Source organism: Oncorhynchus nerka, unplaced genomic scaffold, assembly GCF_034236695.1.
Source record: "Oncorhynchus nerka isolate Pitt River unplaced genomic scaffold, Oner_Uvic_2.0 unplaced_scaffold_13___fragment_8___debris, whole genome shotgun sequence".
NCBI classification, from domain to species: Eukaryota; Metazoa; Chordata; class Actinopteri; order Salmoniformes; family Salmonidae; genus Oncorhynchus; species Oncorhynchus nerka.
In genome coordinates, this window is record NW_027040341.1 from 153,086 (window position 1) to 176,150 (window position 23,065).

Genomic DNA, 23,065 nt, shown 5'->3' on the forward strand with positions numbered 1-23,065 from the left:
TATGAAAGACAGGGAATAACACTTTACAATAAGGATATATTAACATTAGTTAATGCATTAGTTAAGCAGAATAAATCATTAATTAATATATCTTCGAAACATTAATTATTTGTATGTATGTTTACTAAGCCATCAAAAATGCATGAATAAATGATTTATAAAGCTGATATTTCATGTTAGTTAATATATAACCTTAAGTCCCAGCATCTAAACTATTCATTTATAAAATGGTCTGTTGGGACAGTTTCATGTTAGTAAAGGCTTAATTAATATTAACAGTATGTTAGTTTTTTTATTCATACATTATTTGTAGTTATGCTAGTTCATGTTATTGAGAGATATTATTTTATTATTGTTTAAAAATAGCTTTTGTGTGCTATATGTATAATTTCTTAATTTTAATTAGCTACGTTTCTTTGAGACTTATTGTAAAGTTGGTACAAATCGCACATTTACCGTTGACTAAATAATCTGCCATGACAACTTGTTAAGCATTAGTGAACTAATGTTAGCGGAAACTAACGCACTTTTGTACATCGCACTATTCCGTACAATTTACCTTATTTTAGCGCCCCAAAAAAGTAATACTTTTAGGTCAACTGTAATATGAATACCATGGTAAAGCACAATTTCTCCCCTTTTCAGCAAAATCAATGACGAGACCTTAATGCTGCCCGTCTCTGCATGATTGAAGAAGGCAATGAGCTCTGTCGGGTCTTTAAAAAAAAAAGGTGGGTGGGGAAGTGAGGAAAAAGCTTCTTTTTTACCCGATCTGTCCAATTTATCACCTCTAAAATGTAAATAAAACACTATTAAGAATGTATATAATGTGTCATTACATACCTATTTGAAGGTTTGTGTCGAATTTGAATCAGATTTTTAGGGCGGCGCTAAAGTTATCTTCAGAAGTAAACAGCAGCTTTTGAGAGTCATGATGCCGCAAAAAAAATGAATGCATTCAGTTGTACAATTGACTAGGTATCCCCCTTACCCTGTCCCTTTCTTGTTTTTAAACTGCGAGAGAAGCGCTACACCTGGTGGAAAGAGGCTGTCTGACACAGAATGAGTTGCATAATGCTTGCAGTACGTCACGTCATGACACGTCACAATTTAACGTACAGTGTCAGAGGGGTCAGTTTTTTCAAAACTTTTCAGCAATACTATCGGGCTACTACCATGTCAATTAACGCTTGTATAGAAACATAGTTAACACCCCAGATTGTGATACCAACACAGTCGCTACAGTGGGGTTAGTAACCATTACTCCATGAAAAGAAAACTATTCAGAGTACGTCATTTATCTTTAATTTCAAAAACAGAATTGGCATCAAGCTTAGCTAACTTTAGCTTTCTTGAAAGGCTAGCCTTCCTAAACAGTAGCTAGCTAACAGCAGATAATGACTTGGTATAAATGTTGGCATTGAGCTTGAAATACACTTTTATTTTGGTAGCTAAATGTTTGCTCTTGTTGTAAGCCATGCTCAAGGTCCTAAATACATTTCATAACCGCCATCGACGAGACATTACTGTGCAGCCATATTCATCGACCTGGCCAAGGCTTTCGACTCTGTCAATCACCACATTCTTATTAGCAGACTCAACTGCCTCTCATTTGAGAAACCAAGGCTGGTTTACCAACTACTTCTCTGATAGAGTGCAGTGTGTGAAATTGGAGGGCCAACTACTTCTCTGGCAGTCTCTATGGGGGTACCACAGGGTTCAATTCTTGGGCCGACTCTTTTCTCTGTATACATCAATGATGTCGCTCTTGCTGCTGGTGATTCTCTGATCCACCTCTACGCAGACGACACCATTCTGTATACTTCTGGCCCTTCGTTGACCCTGTGTTAACTAACCTCCAGACAAGCTTCAATGCCATACAACTCTCCTTCCATGGCCTCCATGCTCTTAAATGCAAGTAAAACTAAATGCATGCTCTTCAACCGATCACTGCCCGCACCTGCCCGCCCGTCCAGCATCACTACTCTGGACGGCTCTGACTTAGAATATGTGGACAACTACAAATACCTAGGTGTCTGGTTAGACTGTAAACTCTCCTTCCAGACTCACATTAAGCATCTCCAATCCAAAATTAAATCAAGAATTGGCTTCCTATTTCTCAACAAAGCATCCTTTACTCATGCTGCCAAACATACCCTAGTAAAACTGACCATCGTACCGATCCTCGACTTTGGCGATGTCATTTACAAAATAGCCTCCAACACCCTACTCAACAAATTGGATGCAGTCTATCACATTGCCATCTGTTTTGTCACCAAAGCCTCATATACTACCCACCACTGCGACCTGTATGTTCTCGTTGGCTGGCCTTCGCTTCACTCTCGTCGCCAAACCCACTGGCTCCAGGTCATCTACAAGTCTCTGCTAGGTAAAGCCCTGCCTTATCTCAGCTCACTGGTTACCATAGCAGTACCCACTCATAGCACGCACTCTAGCAGGTATATCTCACTGGTCACCCCCAAAGCCAATTCATACTTTGGCCGCCTTTCCTTGCAGTTCTCTGCTGCCAATGACTGAAACTAACTGCAAAAATCACTGAAGCTGGAGACTCATATCTCCCTCACTAGCTTTAAGCACCAGCTGTCAGAGCAGCTCACAGATCACTGCACCTGTACATAGCCAATCTGTAAACAGCCCATCCAACTACCTCATCCCCATACTGTATTTATCTTGCTCCTTTGCACTCCAGTATTTCTACTTGCACATTCATCTCCTGCACATCTACCATTCCAGTGTTTAATTGCTATATTATAATTCCTTCGCCACCATGGCCTATTTATTACCTTAACTCCCTTATCTTACCTCATTTGCACTCACTGTATATAGACTTTTTGTTTTCTTTTTAGCTTTGAACATAACAATGTAACTGAGGGAGAAAGGGTCATGTATAATATTTACATTATGTCAGGATATGTTATTGTTAGGCATCAGGGCTGTTTAGTTGTGGAGGAGGAGACTCAGCCTAGGAGAAAGGGTGAAATATCAGTGCCTGTGTGAAATGTTTTTTTTTGTCTGAATTAGTTGTAATGAACCTTTGGGAAGAATTAAACTTGGTTAAGCTTCTCTAGTGTCCGTGAGTTATTTACTCAAAATTGGAACCTAACAGAAGGAAGCAGTGGCAAACTGCAAGCATTGCAAAGCAATCACTAGCCTACTATTCAGTGGAGTGGCCGTGTGGTCTCAAATCTGGGATTAAGGGGCTCTTTTCCAAGTTTAAAATGATAAACATTCAACATTGGCCATGCTGTCAATGAAGCAGGATTTGTGCTACGCTCAAAACAACTGTTAACTCGGAACTGCGAAAACTTTACCTCAGTGAGTTCAAGACGACTGGGAAGTTGGGAATAAATATGCTCTGACTGTGAAAATACGTTTTGAACGGTCATCCAACTCGGAATTGTAAACCTGAAGATCAATGACGACGTCATGATTCAACGTTTTTTTCCGGGTTCCCAGTTGCTTTGAAAGCACCATAAATCCAGAAAATGCCAGACTTGGTTGACAAAATCTGCCCACGATGGACCGCGGTCACCACCTTCAAGTGAGCACAGCACAACAAGGCGAGTCCAAAAATGTATTGTATAAAGCTGCATAAACTATGTAATATGTCAGGGAGATAGTATTACTTTCTTAGCTACAGTATACATAAGTGTATGACTTGGTGGTGCACATGTAGCATATGACCTGTTTTAAAGAAATGTTGTAAGAGCTTTCATTGTCTGCTTGTATGCCCCCTTTATTTATCCTACGGTTCTGACTTGGTGTACAGGGAGAACACTAAGAACGGCCCATGTTCTGAATTCTGTCGCTGTACATTTCAAAAGTTCTGAACAAATAGTTATATTGACTACGTCCGTCCTAGCTCACTCATTAATGTCTTAATCAGAATTACAGATAGTCTTTTATCCGCTTGTCGTCCCCTTATGCCATAGCTTGTATAGTTTGTACATCTCAGTAGAAATCACATTTGTTTAAACAAGTCAGCAATATCAGCTATGTTTTTTTTAAAGGCAGTAAATGAGGCTGAAGGAACTGTTTCACTGCTAGACAACTGCTCCCCCAGCCGCAGCTTGAGCCCAGCCCCGCTTCGCACCCCAACCCATTCCAGGGCGCCCTGCCCTTCACAAAGAAAAGAGAACTCTCCCCAAGACCACCACAGGAATGGAAGACCCAGAGTTACCTCTGCTTCAGAGGATAAGTTCATTAGAGTTGCCAGCCTCAGAAATTGCAGCCCAAATAAATGCTTCACAGAGTTGAAGTAACAGACACATCTCAACATCAACTGTTTTTAGAGGAGACTGCGTGAATCAGGCCTTCATGGTCGAATTGCTGCAAAGAAACCACTACTAAAGGACACCCATAAGAAGAAGCGACTTGCTTGGGCCAAGAAACACGAGCAATGGACATTAGACTGTAGAAATCATCTGTCCTTTCGTCAGATGAGTCCAAATTTGACAGTGTTGGTTCCAAACGCTGTGTCTTTGTGAGACGCAAAGTAGGTGAACGGATTATCTCCGCGTGTGTGGTTCCCATCGTGAAGTATGGAGAAGGTGTGGGGGTGCTTTGCTTGTGACACTCTGATTTATTTAGAATTCAAGGCATGACTACCACATCATTCTGCAGTGATATGCCAACCCATCATTTGTTTTTCAACAGGACAGTGACCCAAATCACACCTCCAGGCTGTGTGAGGGCTATTTGACAAAGAAGGAGTGATGGAGTGCTGCATCAGATGACCTGGCCTCCACAATCATCCGACCTCAACCCAATTGAGATGGTTTGGGATGAGTTGAGTGAAGGAAAAGCAGCCAACAAGTGCTCAGCAAATGTGGGAACTCCTTGAAGACTGTTGGAAAAGCATTCCAAATGAAGCTGGTTGAGAGAATGCCAAGTGTGCAATGTTACTACGTGATTCAATATGTGTTATATCATAGTGTTAAAATAATGAAAAACCATAGAATGAAGAGGTGTATCCAAACTTTTGACTGGTTCTCTATGTCTAGAACTAAATATGTAATTTCATTATAGGTTGCCATTTTTCTCTTATTCCAAGCTTTATCTAAAAATTCAGCAAATGTGAATATAGAATGGCCAAAAATACATTTAACTTTCTCTTCATCACTCAGCCACAAAATGTCATGGTATACCTGGCTTTTCACTCGCGTAAATCGTGGTAGAAAGTGCAATAGAGTATTGAGTGAATTTCATTCTCTTCCTCTTCAAGGTAACAGTAGTTAGTCCTCTTCCATTTCATCACAATACCGTCCTGTTTCAATACACAGGGGCAATAATCCTTTATCTTACCTGTGCACATAGGGATCTCCTGCTAGTTAGTAGGCTGTACATAGCATATCCCTCGCACATGAAATAGTTCTTAATCAAATAAAAGATTCTCAATTTAGGTTCATGATTAATGTCCTCCACCCATTCCTTTTCATATTACATCTTCAGTTGTTTTTGAGTATTGTTTATGTCTCTCACCTCGCAGGGTTCCCAACCCATGTGCCCAGTTATTGCCAGTATAGGTGCAAACTTGTGGACAAAAAAAACATTTCTATGGCTGAGCTCTTTAATCACCACTTCATTAAGTCAGGATTCCTATTTGACTCAGCAATGCCTCTTTGCCCGTCCAAAGCTTCATCTCCCAGCCCTTCTAATGCCGCTAGGCCTAGTGCCGTTCCATCTTTTCCCCCAGCTTTTCCCTGCAAGCGGTCACTGAGTCTGAGGTGCTAAAAGAGCTCCTTAAACTTGACCCTAAAAAAACATCTGGTCAGATGGTTTAGATCCTTCCTTCCTTCCTTTAATGTTGCAGCCCCTATCATCACAAAGCCTATCTCTCAACTTTTTAACCTGTCTCTTCTCCCTGGGGATGTTCCCAATGCTTGGAAGGCAGCCTTTATTTAAAGGGCGAGATCAAGCTGATCCTAACTGTTATAGGCCCATTTCTATCCTGCCCTGCCGGAAAAACTTGTCAATAATCACCTGACTGTCTTCCTTGATGTCTATAGTGTTCTCTCTGGTATGCAGTCTGGTTTCTGCTCAGGTTATGGATGTGTCACTGCAACCTTAATGATATCGCCACTGCCCTTGACTCTAAGAAATGTTGTGCTGCTATTTTTTTAGACATACTCTCAGCACAGATCGAAGCTGCAGGCTAAGGTTAAATCTAGACTATGCTAGGTTACGGAGATGTAATTTATAGATCACCAGTAGGACACAACACTGCACTCTATACTCCCCAGTAAACTAGCCATCTTTGTGTACCCAGCGCAAGACCCACTGGTTGATGCTTATTTATAAAACCCTCTTAGGCCTCACTCCCTCTTATCTGAGATGCCTACTGCAGCCCTCACCTTCCACATACAACATCCGTTCTGCCAGTCACATTCTGTTAAAGGTCCCCAAAGCGCACACAATACCTCTAATTATATTCGCTGACACCCTGCAGTTAAATTTTGGCACCCGTAGACTAGCTACTTAGTTATGTAAACCACACCCCCCTGCGAACACACCTTCTGTGATGTTGGTTACAATGTGGTATTAATTTAAATTAGGTAAAAGAATAAGATATTACCACTGGTGTATTAAATTGAGAGATTTTGTGATGTCACAAAATTCCTTTTAATAATCCCACCTGAATCCAAGTGTTTGATATGGGGGAGGTGACCAGTAACTTTATGATCAAACTTTATCAATGTAGAAGCAAAACTTGATTTTGGCTGTGCAGGACCTTTAAATTCATCTCAATTTACAGAACTGTATTGTGGCATTTCATGGCATCCTGTTTCACTGGGGGATAAAAAAATTTTTTTTAAAAGGTACCACGTATGTAAAATCCAAAGAACTCACAAATGAAAGGAGACAAATGGTTGTTGACTTTCATAAATCAGGCAATGGGGACATGAAAACAACTGAAAAACCAAATATACCACCTACCACTATTTGGGTTTGAAGTAGTTTAAAACCACTGGAACAGTGGTACACTTGCCAGGTAGAGAACACATCTTGTCCCCACGCACAGTGAAGAAGATTGGGGGGGTGCAAAGTCCAAGGGCCATAGTTGGAGAGTTACAGAAATTCCTCGCATCTTGGGGTCACCAAATCCTCAATTAGATAACCCCTCCATGACAATAGGCTATTTGGAGGGGTTGCCATAAAAAGGCCTTTATTGAGAGCAACACCTAGAGTTTGCTAAACGTCATTAGCACTTGAATTGGAACCGGGTACTATGGTCAGATAGTGGTGGGTTTGGCCTCGACAGAAGGATGCATATGCGGAAAATAACCTAATACATACTGTAAAATATGGTGGTTGATCTCTGATGTTATTGGGGCTGTTTTGCTTCCACTGGTCCTGGGGCCCTTTTTTAAGGTTAACGACCTCATGAACTCTCGTAGTAGTAGAACATTTTAGCCAAAAACCTGGTTGCCTCTGTCAGGAGGCTGAAACTTGGTCGCAAATGAAACTTCCATTAAGACAATGACCCCAGGCACACATCAAAATCCACAAAGAAATGGTTAATTGACCACAAAATCTAAATTTTGGACAATCTCTGGACTTGAACACCATTAAAAACCTGTGGTTTGAATTGCGGAGGGCAGTCCATAAACGCAGACCGAAGGATATCAAGGATCAGGAAGGTTTCTGAATAGAGCAATAGTGTGTTCTTACAATCTCATAAAACATTATAGAATAAGGCTAAGTGCCATTATCCTCACAACTGGAGGGTGCACAAAGTATTGAACACAAGGGTGCCAATAATTTTGACATCTTTTTAAAAATATATATTTCTTGTTAAAGAAAATATTTTGTTGTATTAGTATTTTATACAGTCATCTCCAATGTGACCGTAAAGCCTTCTGCATGCTTTGGTATGGCTGGCGTCTCACATACTACCTTTGCTTGAAAAACAAGAAAAGGCTGCAATAGTACTGTTTGTCCACCTTGAGACGCCGTAGCCACTTCCTCAAAATAGTCCGAATTCATCTAAGAAAACTCAAGAAATCTGTCATAATTTTTACATTTTGTAGAGGAGATCTTAGTCGCGCAATTTTACATTAAGACGTTTGGTGGAGTATTTTTCAAGTGATTTTTTTTTTTGCATGAACCATTTGTCTCTCGTTGAATGACAACAAACACATCATTGAAGAATCCCAACTGTTGACCAATCACCGATGAAGGGGCGTCGACTTCAGCTACCGACTTTGGCTTGCTTCTAGAAGAAAATGTGTTTGCATGAGCAGCTGAAAAAAACAGTAACAGTATCTTCCCATGTTGTTGCAGGTAGCTCTGTATATCTGGGAGAATGGCCACGGGCCTCGTCTGACGGCAGTCCCAGAGCTATGTACTGAGCCAGAACACTCTCCCACTGCCCAACACTGTGCTACCACCCTCAGGAGACCTGCTCCCCTGTGTGTAGGTACCAAGTTGTGCATACTGTACATCACAGGTCTATTCCTCACCATAGATCTAGGTCGAAATAATAGCACGTTTTTTGTTTCAGCTTACTTACTTGGTGCACTTGATTGGGGTTTAAATGGAATTGCACCAATGGAATAGTCCCAAAAGTGCCAACCCCACCCACTAAATCCAAGTATTTTGGGGGGAAAGGATACATGTTTTGGACCCAAGTCTGCTCCACCCCCCAGGAACAATGATTGTGTCAGTCTTCATGCATGCAAACTATCAGAAGGTTGGAGAGCAATCTCAGGATGACCTCATTGCTCAAATCTTTTTTCTCCCTCAAGTGATATTTAAAGTACCGTCAAATCCTCTTCAAGTACTTTACATTCCTGGGTGAGACACTCTTCAGCAGGCTACAGCCTCTATACTGGAATTCCGTCTCACATCGGCGGGCAGCTGCAGCCCTCGAGCCGTGTTGGTGTCATACCTTTTCTCCAGCCCCACAGCAGTACACCTGATGAATCCAATTGTGGGCTGAAATAAAAAGTGGTTATTAGTTCATTTGAATCAGGTGTGGAGTGTTGAGCTGAAAAATGTGATGCCAGCAACATGGCCAATGAGGACCGCCGCTGCCCACCCAACACAAACCACTGTGTTGAGCTGAAAAATGTGATGCCAACATGGCCATTGAGGACCGCCGCTGCCCACCCAACACAAACCACTGCGTTGAGCTGAGAAATGTGATGCCAGCAACATGGCCGTTGAGGACCGCCGCTGCCCACCCAACACAAACCACTGTGTTGAGCTGAAAAATGTGATGCCAGCAACATGGCCATGAGGACCGCCGCTGCCCACCCAACACAAACCACTGTGTTGAGCTGAAAAATGCGATGCCAGCAACATGGCCATTGAGGACCGCCGCTGCCCACTCAACACAAACCACTGTGTTGAGCTGAGAAATATGATGCCAACATGGCCATTGAGGACCGCCGCTGCCCACCCAACACAAACCACTGTGTTGAGCTGAGAAATATGATGCCAACATGGCCATTGAGGAACGCCGCTGCCCACCCAACACAAACCACTGTGTTGAGCTGAGAAATATGATGCCAACATGGCCATTGAGGACCGCCGCTGCCCACCCAACACAAACCACTGTGTTGAGCTGAGAAATGCGATGCCAGCAACATGGCCATGAGGACCGCCGCTGCCCACCCAACACAAACCACTGTGTTGAGCTGAGAAATATGATGCCAACATGGCCATTGAGGACCGCCGCTGCCCACCCAACACAAACCACTGTGTTGAGCTGAGAAATATGATGCCAACATGGCCATTGAGGACCGCCGCTGCCCACCCAACACAAACCACTGTGTTGAGCTGAGAAATGTGATGCCAACATGGCCATTGAGGACCGCCGCTGCCCACCCAACACAAACCACTGTGTTGAGCTGAGAAATATGATGCCAACATGGCCATTGAGGACCGCCGCTGCCCACCCAACACAAACCACTGTGTTGAGCTGAGAAATATGATGCCAACATGGCCATTGAGGACCGCCGCTGCCCACCCAACACAAACCACTGTGTTGAGCTGAGAAATGTGATGCCAACATGGCCATTGAGGACCGCCGCTGCCCACCCAACACAAACCACTGTGTTGAGCTCTGGCCTATTAGTTTGCGCTCAGATGCGCTTAATATATTCCCCTCTGTTCTTGATCCCTTTCAGTGTGTCTGCCTTGTACCCCTGGAAGTGTTGCCTTTCTTCAGCCTGGTCTGAATATTCCATAAAGTGCTCAGAGAGATCAAGGTGCCCTCTCTCCTTTTACTCTTTCTCCTCTCTCATTCCCCTTAGGGAGAGAGATCCAGGGCTATCCTAGCTCTCTCCTTTTAGTCTTTCTTCTACCCTTCCTCCCTCCTACCATTCCTCTCTAACTTTTTAATACATTTAAATGACCTTTTAGTCATTTAGCAGACGCTCTTAACCAGAGTGAGTGCTCAAAAAAAAAGTGATCCATTTTCATTTGGAAGAGTCAGCTTTTTAAACCAACATGGCTCAGTTTAAATGATTTTTACATTGAAGTAAAGCAAAATCTCATTTGATATGTGTTTTGACATAAATTACTAAATTATGTAGCAATTCATGTTTTTTCCCATTAAAATGCGATTTGATTAAAGTTAATTCCAGAGTGCATACATTTTCGTACTCCCTCCAAACCCTTTCTCCCCCTCTTATTTATCTATGACTATGCTGGCTCTCTCCTTTTAGTCCCCCTCCTACCCTTCCTCCCTCCTACCCTTTCTCCCCCTCTGATATATGGCTTTGCTGGTTCTCTCCTTTTAGTCTCCCTCCTACCCTTTCTCCCCTGCTGATCTATGACTATGCTGGCTCTCTCATTTTCGTCTCTCTCCTACCCTTTCTCCCTCCTTCTCTTTCTCCCCCTCTGATATATGGCTTTGCTGGCTCTCTCCTTTTAGTCTCCCTCCTACCCTTTCCCCCTTCTACCCTTTCTCCCTTGCTGATCTATGACTATGCTGGTTAACTCCTTTTAGTCTCCTTCCTACCCTTCCTCCCTCCTACCCTTTCTCCCCCTCTGATCTATGACTATGTTAGTTCTCTCCTTTTATTCCCCCTCCTACCCTTCCTCCCTCCTTCTCTTTCTCCCCCTCTGATCTATGACTATGCTGGTTCTCACCTTTTAGTCTCCCTCCTACCCTTCCTTTCTCCCCATCTGATCTATGACTATTCTGGCTGGCTCTCTCCTTTTATTCCCCCTCCTACCCTTCCTCCCTCCTACCCTTTCTCCCCATCTGATCTATGACTATGCTGGCTCTCTCCTTTTAGTCTCCCCATCTGATCTATGACTATTCTGGCTGGCTCTCTCCTTTTAGTCCCCCTCCTACCCTTCCTTTCTCCCCATCTGATCTATGACTATGCTTGCTCTCTCCATTTAGTCTCCCTCCTAACCTTTCTCCCCCTCTTATCTATGACTATGCTGGCTCTCTCCTTTTAGTCTCCCTCCTACCCTTCTTACCTTTTCTCGACATCTTCCCACTAACCTGGCCAGAGCTCTAATATGCAGAGAAGACAGATATAACTCATAGGTCTGCATCCCAAATTGCACCCTATTCCCTTTATAGTATACTACTTTGGGCCAATTTGACTACTTTTGGCCAATTTCCTACTGGCCCTTGTGAAACGTAGTGTACTACATAGGGAATAGGGTGCCATTTGAGACACAGGCAGAAAGCCTTGAGCCTCACAGAGAGGCAGAGGACAGCCTATAAGCAGGGTGTATGGCCTCCCTCTGGCAATCAGCCTTGAGAGCCACAGACAGACATGCAGTAGACCTGATCACTTAAATTAACATGGCCAATTTACATTTCACTCTCAAATAATAACCTAATAATACCGCATGTGTCATCTGAAGGAACTTGTCCAGATTCACAAGGTCTCTTCAACACGGGCAGGGAATTTGAAAAAGTTAGTGGTGCTTCAACAACGATAACAGCTCCCCTCTTGGGATGTATGTTCCATAACTAGGGCCCAGTGTTATTCCTGATCATGTGACCTGCCCAGGAAAAACTCTGGGCCCTAAAATATATGTCTAATTCTTATATTCCTGCTTTTCTTACAGGGGGAGCCTGTAAAGAAGGAAGACATCTTTGTTGCTGTGAAAACTTGCAAGAAGTTTCATAGTGAGAGAGGTGAGTCAGACATTTGAAGCTCACCTGAAGCTCTGGGGTGGTTAAACTCAGACAGGGTCCATAATGTCAACATTTGCTCTATTCTTCTAAGGGATGGGATGCATATTTAGCCTTAGATGTGTGCCTGGTAAAGTACTGACTCTGTGGTGGCCTGGTTTAACTCTCAGCACAAGATGTCAGTCACAAACTTGCTTTGTCACGGCGTAGAGGTGGATTGGTACCCCCCCCCCCCCCGACAGCCTAACTGTTAATGTAGCTTTCATGGCAGCGCTGAGTCAGAAGTACCAGGAATCCATTAAAACTTAATGAGACAGATAACATTTTGCCGTTAGAATTTCGGAACCATCCGGAAAATTCTACATAAGCTCCAGCTGACATGTCGGTCACAGCTACTTGCTCTGATTATAATAATTACAGTTATCCTCAACTAACACACAGACATAACTAAAAGGGACATTAGATGTATTTATGGCATGAGGGTTGGATGTGAAAAAATAGTATTTTGTAATTGACTATTTTTCCCCCTCAGTTGCCTCCAGTCCTTTAATGCTTTTGACTCTTGACTCTTTCTGTGTTTTTATTTTATTTTTACAGGTCCAATTATTTTACATTGAACAAGGAAAAAAACTACAAAAACATCTATTGAAATGTTTATTTCAAAAAGTTCTGTAAAAGACTAAATGTGTTTAACATTCATTATTAATAATTGCTGCACGTTTTCTGTGTACCGAAGCCTGATTCTACTTACTATTGTCTTGTGAAAGTGTTGAGCTGTATTGTTTTACCTGTCGTCCTGTTGTCCTGCCCCAGTCCCAGTGGTGAAGAAGACGTGGGAGAGAGAGGCATCTCTGTTGGAGTATTACAGTGACCACACTGACCCCTCCATACCTACCATTGACCTAGGAGTCCCCAACACAGAGAGAGGTGAGTTAGTCCAGGGCCTGTATCCATAACATCTCAGAGTAGGAGTGCTAGTCTAGGATCCATTTAGCCTTTTAGATCATAATTATTAAGATTACATGGACATGTCTGACAAACCTTTTTGGCCGCAAAAGGCATAGATTTTCAGGGGGCATTAGGGCCACACGAGGGATGCCGGCAGGATGTTCGAGGCTTGGTGCGAGTATTATCAAGTGCTGGACAATATATATATATTTTTTTCACCTTTTATTTAACCAGGTAGGCCAGTTGAGAACAAGTTCTCATTTACAACTGCAACCTGGCCAAGATAAAGCAAAGCAGTGCGACAAAAACAACAACATAGAGTTACACATAAACAAACGTACAGTCAATAACACAATAGAAAAGTCTATGTACATTGTGAAAATGTAGAAGAGTAGAGAGGCAAGGCAATAAATAGGCCATTAGAGGCGAAATAATTACAATTTAGTATTAACACTGGAGTGAGGGATGTGCAGATGATGATGTGCAAGTGGAGATACTGGGGAGCAAAAGAGCAAGAGGATAAGTAACAATATGGGGATGAGGTAGACGGGTGTGCTATTTACAGATGGGCTGTGTACAGTGATCGGTAAGCTGCTCTGACAGCTGATGCTTAAAGTTAGCGAGGAAGATAAGACTCCAGCTTCAGTTAAGGAGGGGCTTTACCGAGCAAAGGCTTACAGACGACCTGGAGCCAGCGGGTTTGCCAACGAATATGAAGTGAGGGCCAGCCAACGAGAGCATACAGGTCACAGTGGTGGGTAGTATATGGGGCTTTGGTGACAAAACGGATGGCAATGTGATAGACTACATCCAGTTGGCTGAGTAGTTGGAGGCTATTTTGTAAATGACATCGCCGAAGTCAAGGATAGGTAGGGTAGGATAGTCAGTTTTACAAGGGTATGTTTGGCAGCATGAGTGAAAGAGGCTTTGTTGCGAAATAGGAAGCGATTCTAGATTTAATTTTGGATTTGCATTGGAGAGGCTTAATGTGAGCCTGGAAGGAGAGTTTACAGTCTAACCAGACATCTAGGTATTTGTAGATGTCCTCATATTCTAAGTCAGGACCGTCCAGAGTAGTGATGCTAGTTGGGCGGGAGGGTGCGGACAGCAATTGGTTGAAGATCATGCACTTAGTTTTACTAGGATTTAAAAGCAGTTGGAGGCCACCAAAGGAATGTTGTATGGCACTGAAGCTTGTTTGGAGGTTTGTTAGCATAGTGTCCAAAGAAGGGCCAGATGTATACAGAATGGTGTCGTCTGCATAGAGGTGGATCAGCGAATCACCAGCAGCAAGAGCGACATCATTGATATGTACAGAGAAAAGAGTCCCTGTGAGAGAATTGATCCCTGTGGCACCCCCATAGAGACTGCCAGAGGTCCGGACAACAGGCCCTCTGATTTGACACACTGAACTCTATCTGAGAAGTAGTTGAGAAGCCAAGGCTATTGAGTCTGCCGATAAGATTCCTGTGATTATCAGGGTAGAACGCCTTGGCCAGGTCGATGAAGACGGCTGTCTTTTATCGATGGCGGTTATGATATCGTTTAGGACCTTGAGTGTGGCTGAGGTGCACCCATGATCAGCTCGGAAACCAGATTGCATAGTGGAGAATGTACCGTGGGATTTGAAATGGTCGGGGATCTGTATGTTAACTTGGCTTTTGAAGATTTTAGAAAAGCAGGGCAGGATGAATATAGGTCTGAAACAGTTTGGGTCTAGAGCGTCTCCCCCTCTGAAGAGGGGGATGACCTCGGCAGCTTTCCAATCTTTGGGGATCTCAGATGATACGAAAGAAAGGTTGAACAGTCTAGTAATAGGGGTTGCAAGAATTTTGGCGGATAATTTTAGAAAGATAAGGTCCAGATTGTCTAGCCCAGCTGATTTGTAGGGATCCATATTTTTCATAACTTTCAGTACATCAGCTGTCTGGATTTGGGTGAAGGAGAAGTGGGGGTGGGGCTTGGGCAAGTTGCTGCAGGGGATACTGAAATGTTGGCCAGGTTAGGGGTAGCCAGGTGGAAAGCATGGCCAGCCATAGAAAAATGCTTATTGAAATTCTCGAATATTGTGGATTTATCGGTGGTGACAGTGTTTCCTATCCTCAGTGCTGTGAGGAGGTGCTCTTATTCTCCATGGACTTTACAGTGTCGCATAACTTTTTGGAATTGGTGCTACAGGATACAAATTTCCTAACTAATTTCCAAATTTCCTAACTGACTGAGTATATTGGTTCCTGACTTCCCTGGAAAGTTGCATATCGCGGGGGCTATTTGATGCTAATACAGAACGCCACAGGATGTTTTTGTGCTGGTCAAAGGCAGTCAAGTCTGGGTTGAACCAAGGGCTATATCTGTTCTTAGTTCTACATTTTTTGAATCGGCATGCTTATTTAAGAAGATGAGGAATGCACTTTAAAGAGCAACCAGGCATCCTCTACTGACGAGATGAGGACAGTATCCTTCCAGGATACCCGGGCCAGGTCTCTTAGAAAGGCCTGCTCGCTGAAGTGTTTTAGGGAGCGTTTGACAGTGATTTGGTTGTTTGATTGTTAATGAGAGACTGATGAAGTGTGTGCAGCTTCAACAAGAAACAAATCAGAGCTCATGCCTTTCATGCAACGTTTTTCAAAACATCATTAGAGTCCCACCATGCAGCTTTAGAATGTATTAAAATATAAACATACAGTGCATTTGGAAAGGATTCAGACCCCTTGACTTTTTCCACATTTTGTTACGTTACAGCCTTATTCTAAAATTGATTCAATAAAAAGATGTCATCATCAATCTACACATAATACCACATAATGACAAAGCAAAAAAACATTTTGGGGAATTTCTGAAAAATGCATAAAAAATTTAAAGACAGAAACACATTATTTACATAAGTATTCAGACCCTTTGCTATGAGACTCGAAATTGAGCTCAGGTGCATCCTGTTTCCATTGATCATCCTTGAGATGTTTCTACAACTTCATTGGACTCCTGTCGTAAAGCAAAAACCAAACCATGAGGTCAAAGGATTTGTCCGTAGAGCGCAGAGACAGGATTGTGTCAAGGCACAGATCTGGGGAAGGGTACCAAAAGAATTCTGCAGCATTGAAAGTCCCCAAGAACACAGTGGTCTCCATCATTCTTAAATGGAAGCAGTTTAGAACCTCCAAGACTCTTCCTAATGCTGGCCGCCCGGCCAAACTGAGCAATCGAGGGAGAAGGACCTTGGTCGGGGAGGTGACCAGAAACCTGATGGTCACTCTGACAGAGCTCCAGAGTTCCTTTGTGGAGATGGGAAAGTACAACCAGAAGGACAACCATTTCTGCAGCACTCCACCAATCAGGTATTTATGATAGAGTGGTCAGACGGAAGCCACTTGTCAATTAAAGGCACATGACAGTCTTCTTGGAGTTTGCCATAAGGCACCTAAAGGACTCTCAGACCATGAGAAACAAGATTCTCTGGTCTGATGACACCAAGATTGAACTATTTGGCCTGAATGCCAAGCGTCATGTCTGGAGGAAACCTGGCACCATCCCTACGGTGAAGGATGGTGGTGGCAGCATCATGCTGTGGGGATGATGGCAGGGAGTGGGAGATTAGTCAGGATCGAGGGATAAATGGACGGCAAAAACTACAGAGAGATCCTTGATGAAAACCTGCTCCAGAGCCCTCAGGACCTTAGACTGGGGCGAAGGTTCACCTTTCAACAGGACAACGACCTAAAGCACACAGCCAAGACAACGCAGAAGTTGACGATGGGACAACTCTGAATGTCTTTGAGTGGCCCAGCCAGAGTCCGGACTTGAACCCCATCAAACATGTCTGAAGAGACCTGAAAAGAGCTGTGCAGTGACGCTCCCCATCTAACCTGACAGCTTGTGTGGATCTGCAGAGACGACTGAGAGAAACACCCCAATACAGGTGTGCCAAGCTTGTAGCGTCATACCCAAGAAGACTCGAGGCTGTAATCACTGCCATAGGTGCTTCAACAAAGTACTGAGTATATAGGGTCAGGGCCACAGTGTCTCCCAACCCCCCGTCTCAGCCTCCAGTATCTATGGTGCTGTAGTCTATTTGCCGGGGGGCTAGGTTCAGTCTTATCTGGTGTTATTCTCCTGTCTTATCCGGTGTCCTGTGTGAATTTTAAGTATACTCCTTCTAATTTTCTCTCCATCCCTTTCTTCCTCCATTCCGGAGGACCTGAGCCCTAGGACCATGCCTCAGGACTACCTGGTCTGATGACTCTTTGCTGTCCCCAGTCCACCTGGTTGTGCTGCTGCTCCAGTTTCAACTCTTCTGCCTGAGGATATGGGGGGGGGACTGGCCTGCCCTCAGAGCCTGGTTCCGCTCTAGGTTTCTTCCTTGGTTCCTGCCTTTCTAGGGAGTTTTTACTAGCCACCGTGCTTCTACATCTGCATTGCTTGCTGTTTGGGGTTTTAGGCTGGGTTTCTGTATAGCACTTTGTGACATCTACTGATGTGAAAAGGGCTTTATAAATAAATTTAATTGGTTGAATACTTATGTAAATGTGATATTTCAGCGTTTTTCATTTGTGTGCAAACATTTCTATAAACCTGTTTTTTCTTTGTCATTATCTGGAATTGTGTGTAGATTGATGAGGCAATAAAAGAAATATATATATATTTTTAGAATAAGGCTTTAATGTAACAAAATGTGGAACAGTCCAGGGGTCTGAATATTTTCCGAATGCACTGTATAGTCCAATGTTTGTAGCACAATTAAAGTTGCATAAATAACTCTAAATTAAGCATATAGTTTATTTGTTAACGGCTCAAGACAGAATAGCCGCATGTGCGCATTCCCTCATCGTTTTGGAGAAATATTTATTTTATTCAGCTTTGTTCAATTGTATTCTACATACTATAAAATAATGACACGGAATAATAAGCAAACCTTATCTGCTAAATAAACTGCTAAATAAACTAGTGTAGCATACAGCCATATGGCATAGTCAGATCAGGACCCAACAAAAGGACAACTCTGAGTATGCTATTCTGTTCTTCTGAAACAGACTACACTTTCTTCTTATCATGCTTCTTTAGACCTGTCTAAAATAACTAAAGGCTACATTACATGGATTTATTAGACTTTTAAAAATGTAGATGTTCCAAAGGTCTGCCTCAGTAGCTTGTAGGCTATGTGTGGAAGCCAGTAAATGCTAAATGTATTTATGTTAATTAATGTCAGTTATTTTCTTGACAATCACCTGCTGACAAAATGTCATGACTGCCACAGCCCGAGGTAGCCCTATCTGCATTACCAGTAGTGGGTTAGGCTAAATAAATGCAACACAATAGAGATAATTAAAAGAATAATGATAAAGGAACTGAAATAGGCTGGATAGAGCATGCCCAGAGCTCATGGTTAAGTGGTAGCAGAGCAAAATTGGAGCTGGAGAGTGGGCCAACACAAACTTTTTAAAATCCTCTCAGCGCTACAGCCAAATTACGCATGCGCGCCTCCTCGATCTACTCTGCTCACATGCACTGGTGTTGTATAACAAAAATATTATTCTTGTCTCCATTCATTTAAAAGGATGTAGAATTGCATGAAATGTGTTTATAAAATAATATTTCTTCTTGGATCCCCAAATACGATGATAGATTCATGCAATGCCTTTATTACACTGAACATTGTCCCCAGCACAAGGTGTGTAATGATCATGCCGTTTAATCAGCTTCTTGATACGCCACACCTGTCAGGTTGATGTATTATCTTGGCAAAGGAGAAATGCTCACTAACAGGGATGTGCACAAAATTAGAGAATTAAGCTTTTTCTGCATATGAAATATGTCTGGGATCTTTTATTTCAGCTTGACCAACAATTGACATGTTTCTTTTATATTTTTTGTTCAGTGTACAAAGGAGATCTTTCACCCTACCCTTGTCCTCTGCGGTCTGAGAACACACAACCTTCTGGCCCGCAGCCCTACGCTAAAAGAATTGCTACGTTGCCATGTAATGCTTGTAAGACAGAACAGTTTCTAAAAGTGCATATCTAAGGCTCTGGTCTGTCCTAGGAGTTAGGGTGTTCTCTGCTATCCACTATATGTTTTAATTATTATTGTTGGTGTAGGGCAGGGTCACATGTTTCTTTTTTCAAGCGTTCAGGGAGGGTCAGGTAAAAAAATATAATTATTGAAGGGAAGGCCATCCATTTTTATTGAAAAGAGATCCAATTTCCTCCAGGTATCCCTCATTAAAAATATTTGTATTACATTTTTTACATTTTTTAGAACTCAGGGTCTCAACTTACTGATTGATGAAAGTTAGAATAGTATAATAGACCAGGTGTAATTTTTCTCATTATGTCAGTCACTGACAGTCACTCAATGAACTTACTGAGAAAAATGTCAGCTAATAATTTTTGGGTGGTAAGTTAGTCTAGCCAGGTATCTAGTAATCATTGGCTGAATACCAACCGAGCATGCAGGTGCCCAGGGGCCCCCATTGATTTTGTCAGTCACTCTCACTCCGATTTCATTAACATTACATAAGTTTTGGCAAAATGTGTAGAATTGCAGGAAATTAACTTAAAACTGCAAAGATGTATCACCACCCCATGGCAATATGTGTAATATTGCAGAAAGCTTAATTTAAAGGACCTACATATCATATTGTTGCATTGTAATTTCAGAAAATGTCAGAATCTGTTAACGTACAGAGCCACTCAAATTGATTGGAGTCACAAAAATTGACTGGGCCTGAGACGCACACAAACCGACTGTGACACAATCCTGGTGGGGCCTCTACCCAAGAGCAACGGAAGGCACCAATACATCCTGGTTATTCTGGATTATGCCACCAGGTACCCGGAAGCCATTCCCCTGCGCACCATGGCCACCAAGGGAATCGAGGGAATCGCACATGAGTTATAGTCATGCTGTAGGCATCCCCAATGAGATAAACCGACCAGGGACCCCCGTTCATGCCACGAATCATGAAGGATCTATGCAAAGTAATGAAAATAACCCAGTTGCGCACCACTGTCACAGACCGATATTTTTTATATATTTGCAAAAATGTGTGTAGATTGCTGAAAATGTTTTATTCAACTTATTTTAGAATAAGGCTGTAACTTTAACAACATGTGGAAAAAGGGAAGGGGTCTGAATACTTTCCGAATGCACTGTATATCCCACAGTCGACCCTAAATTGTGATCGACGTGCACAATTATTAACTTCAATTGTGCATTGATGTCAATGGTTCTAGTTCTAGATCTCAAATTCTAGTTTTAGTTCTCAAATTAAGATTCAGCCCTTTAATGCAATCTTGCGTCATACAGAAAAAGAAACGGTACTTTGTGTGTGTTGTTCTACAGGTCATTGTGGGAAGACGTTTGCCATCTTGGAGAGGTATATCAGCGATGCGGTGCCAAAGACGAGCTGGCTGCTGGTGGTGGATGATGACACACTCATCAGGTAAAGCTGTCAGTATATACACACACACACACACGTGTACACACACACACACAAAGATACACACACAATCAGACAGACACTAAGGCCGATGGTGTGTCTGAGTGATAGTTCCTCCAAAATGTGTGTCTTCACTTATGCCAAAACCCCTGATGCAGTGAAAAACTGTCAAATAAAAAAAATGTAAGAACTCTACAAGACTGCCTCCTGAGGGCACAGTCAGCAAACTGATTCTTTTTTATTTAGTGTGGAAGTTACCAGATGTAGAGAGCAGTGGAGTCAAAATTTAAGTGGGGGGTTTTGATGAGGAATATCCTACCTGTTGTGTGTGTTTGTGTGTGAGTATTGTGTGATGAGAGAGAATATATATATGTGTGTGTGTGTTTGTGTGTGTGTGCATGCGTGAATGGTGCATGCATGCACACGTGTTTGTTTGTACATGCATGTGTACCTGATGAGTGTGAGTGTGTGCCCTCCCCAGCCTGCCCAGACTGCAGATGCTGTTGAGCTGTTACAACCCCTCTGAACCGGTGTGTCTAGGAGAGAGGTACGGCTACGGGCTGGGCCAGGGAGGCTACAGCTACATCACCGGAGGAGGGGGGTGAGTCACTTACAGCTTCTACATCCCAAATGGCACCCCATTCCCTACATAGTGCAGTACTTTTGATGGCCCTGGTCAAAAATGCTGTATTAATCCTCTGTAGTGAATAGGGTGCCTTTTGGGACTCAGCTAGCATCTCTGACACAGACATTTTGGATGCAGAATTTTATGTTAATTGAAACAGAACCCATCTTTATAGAGTATTGGTTCTCAACTACGATCCTCGAGGACCCCCAACTAGAGGTTTTCATGATTCCAACAGACCCAGAATTCCGAGACCCGCCCAGGGACCCGAGCGGATCCAAGTCCTAAATTCTTTCTTTTGTCTCGGATCTGGGTCAGATCTGATGTAACTGTCACATGTCTCTTGTATGTGCAACTAAAATAGATTTGCCGACTGGGCCTGATTGGACCTGTCTGATGTGATGAGAACTGCGCAAGCTTGTCTGTGTCAGCTAACTGCAACTCAATAAAACGTATAGCTTATGTCCAACTGAAACTAGTCCCGGCCGCTCACCTCACATGCGCCTGCTGCTGAGGAGAGAGAGAGTAAGAGGAGCCTTGGCCTATAGGCTACTCTTGATTGCGCAGATGGAGGCCTTTTTTTAATTAGGTCAAATGGGAGTTAGAGTAGAAAGATTATAGTGAAAATAAATTGACAAGGGGAATCGCAACAAAGCATCCTTCACTCATGCTGCCAAACATACCCTCGTAAAACTGACCATCCTACCCATCCTTGACTTCGGCGATGTCATTTACAAAATAGCCTCCAACACTCTACTCAACAAACTGGATGCAGTCTATCACAGTGCCATCCGTTTTGTCACCAAAGCCCCATATACTACCCACAACTGCGACCTGTATGCCCTCGTTGGCTGGGCCTCGCTTCATACTCGTCGCCAAACCCAATGGCTCCAGGTCATCTACAAGTCTCTGCTAGGTAAAGCCCCACCTTATCTCAGCTCACTAGTCACCATAGCAGCATTCGTAGCACGCGCTCCAGCAGGTATAGAGTGGGGCAAAAAAGTATTTAGTCTGCCACCAATTGTGCAAGTTCTCCCACTTAAAAAGATGAGTGAGGCCTGTAATTTTCATCATAGGTACACTTCAACTATGACAGACAATCACATTTTAGGATTTTTAATGAATTTATTTGCAAATTATGGTGGAAAATAAGTATTTGGTCAATAACAAAAGTTTATCTCAATACTTTGTTATATACCCTTTATTGGCAATGACCGAGGTCAAACGTTTTCTGTAAGTCTTCACAAGTACTTATTTTCCACCATAATTTGCAAATAAATTCATAAAAAATCCTACAATGTGATTTTCTGGAGAAAAAAAAATCTAATTTTGTCTGTCATAGTTGAAGTGTACCTATGATGAAAATTACAGGCCTCATCTTTTTAAGTGGGAGAACTTGCACAATTGGTGGCTGACTAAATACTTTTTTGCCCCACTGTATCTCACTGGTCACCCCCAAAGCCAATTCTTCCTTTGGCCGCCTTTCATTCCAGTTCTCTGCTTCCAATGACTGGAAAGAACTGCAAAAATCACTGAAGCTGGAGACTCTCCCAGAATCTCCCTCACTAGCTTTAAGCACCAGCTTAAAGGTCCACCCGGAAATGAGTTACCTCTTGTTTGTTTAGCCATTTTCATGGGAGAAATTAATAGAGTTCTGGGATAAATGCCGAAAATAAGGTCTAAGGTTAACACAGGCTTAGGAAATCTTACACAGGGCATTCGGAAAGTACTCAGACCTCTCGACATATTTTGTTACGTTACAGCCTTATTCTAAAATGGATTACATTTTTAAAAATCCTCATCAACATATACACAATACCCCATAACAAAGCAAAAAAAATTGTAGATTTTTAAAAATTCAAATTTAGAAGTATTCAGACCCTTTGCTATTTCGAGCACAGGTGCGTCCTGTTTCCATTGATCATCC

General features: G+C 42.7%; 1 protein-coding gene across 1 annotated transcript in view; it reads left to right on the forward strand.

The window, feature by feature from the left end:
- The window catches only part of b3glcta (beta 3-glucosyltransferase a), a gene marked incomplete at its 5' end in the record, with an annotated part of 78,143 nt that overhangs the window by 48,646 nt on the left and 6,432 nt on the right, over positions 1 to 23,065 (forward strand). Inside the window, 5 exons of the mRNA XM_065016544.1 lie at positions 8,305 to 8,436; positions 12,064 to 12,133; positions 12,944 to 13,057; positions 20,417 to 20,516; positions 20,995 to 21,114. Of these exons, the coding sequence (XP_064872616.1) occupies positions 8,305 to 8,436; positions 12,064 to 12,133; positions 12,944 to 13,057; positions 20,417 to 20,516; positions 20,995 to 21,114 (536 nt within the window). The remainder of the gene's footprint in view (positions 1 to 8,304; positions 8,437 to 12,063; positions 12,134 to 12,943; positions 13,058 to 20,416; positions 20,517 to 20,994; positions 21,115 to 23,065) is intronic.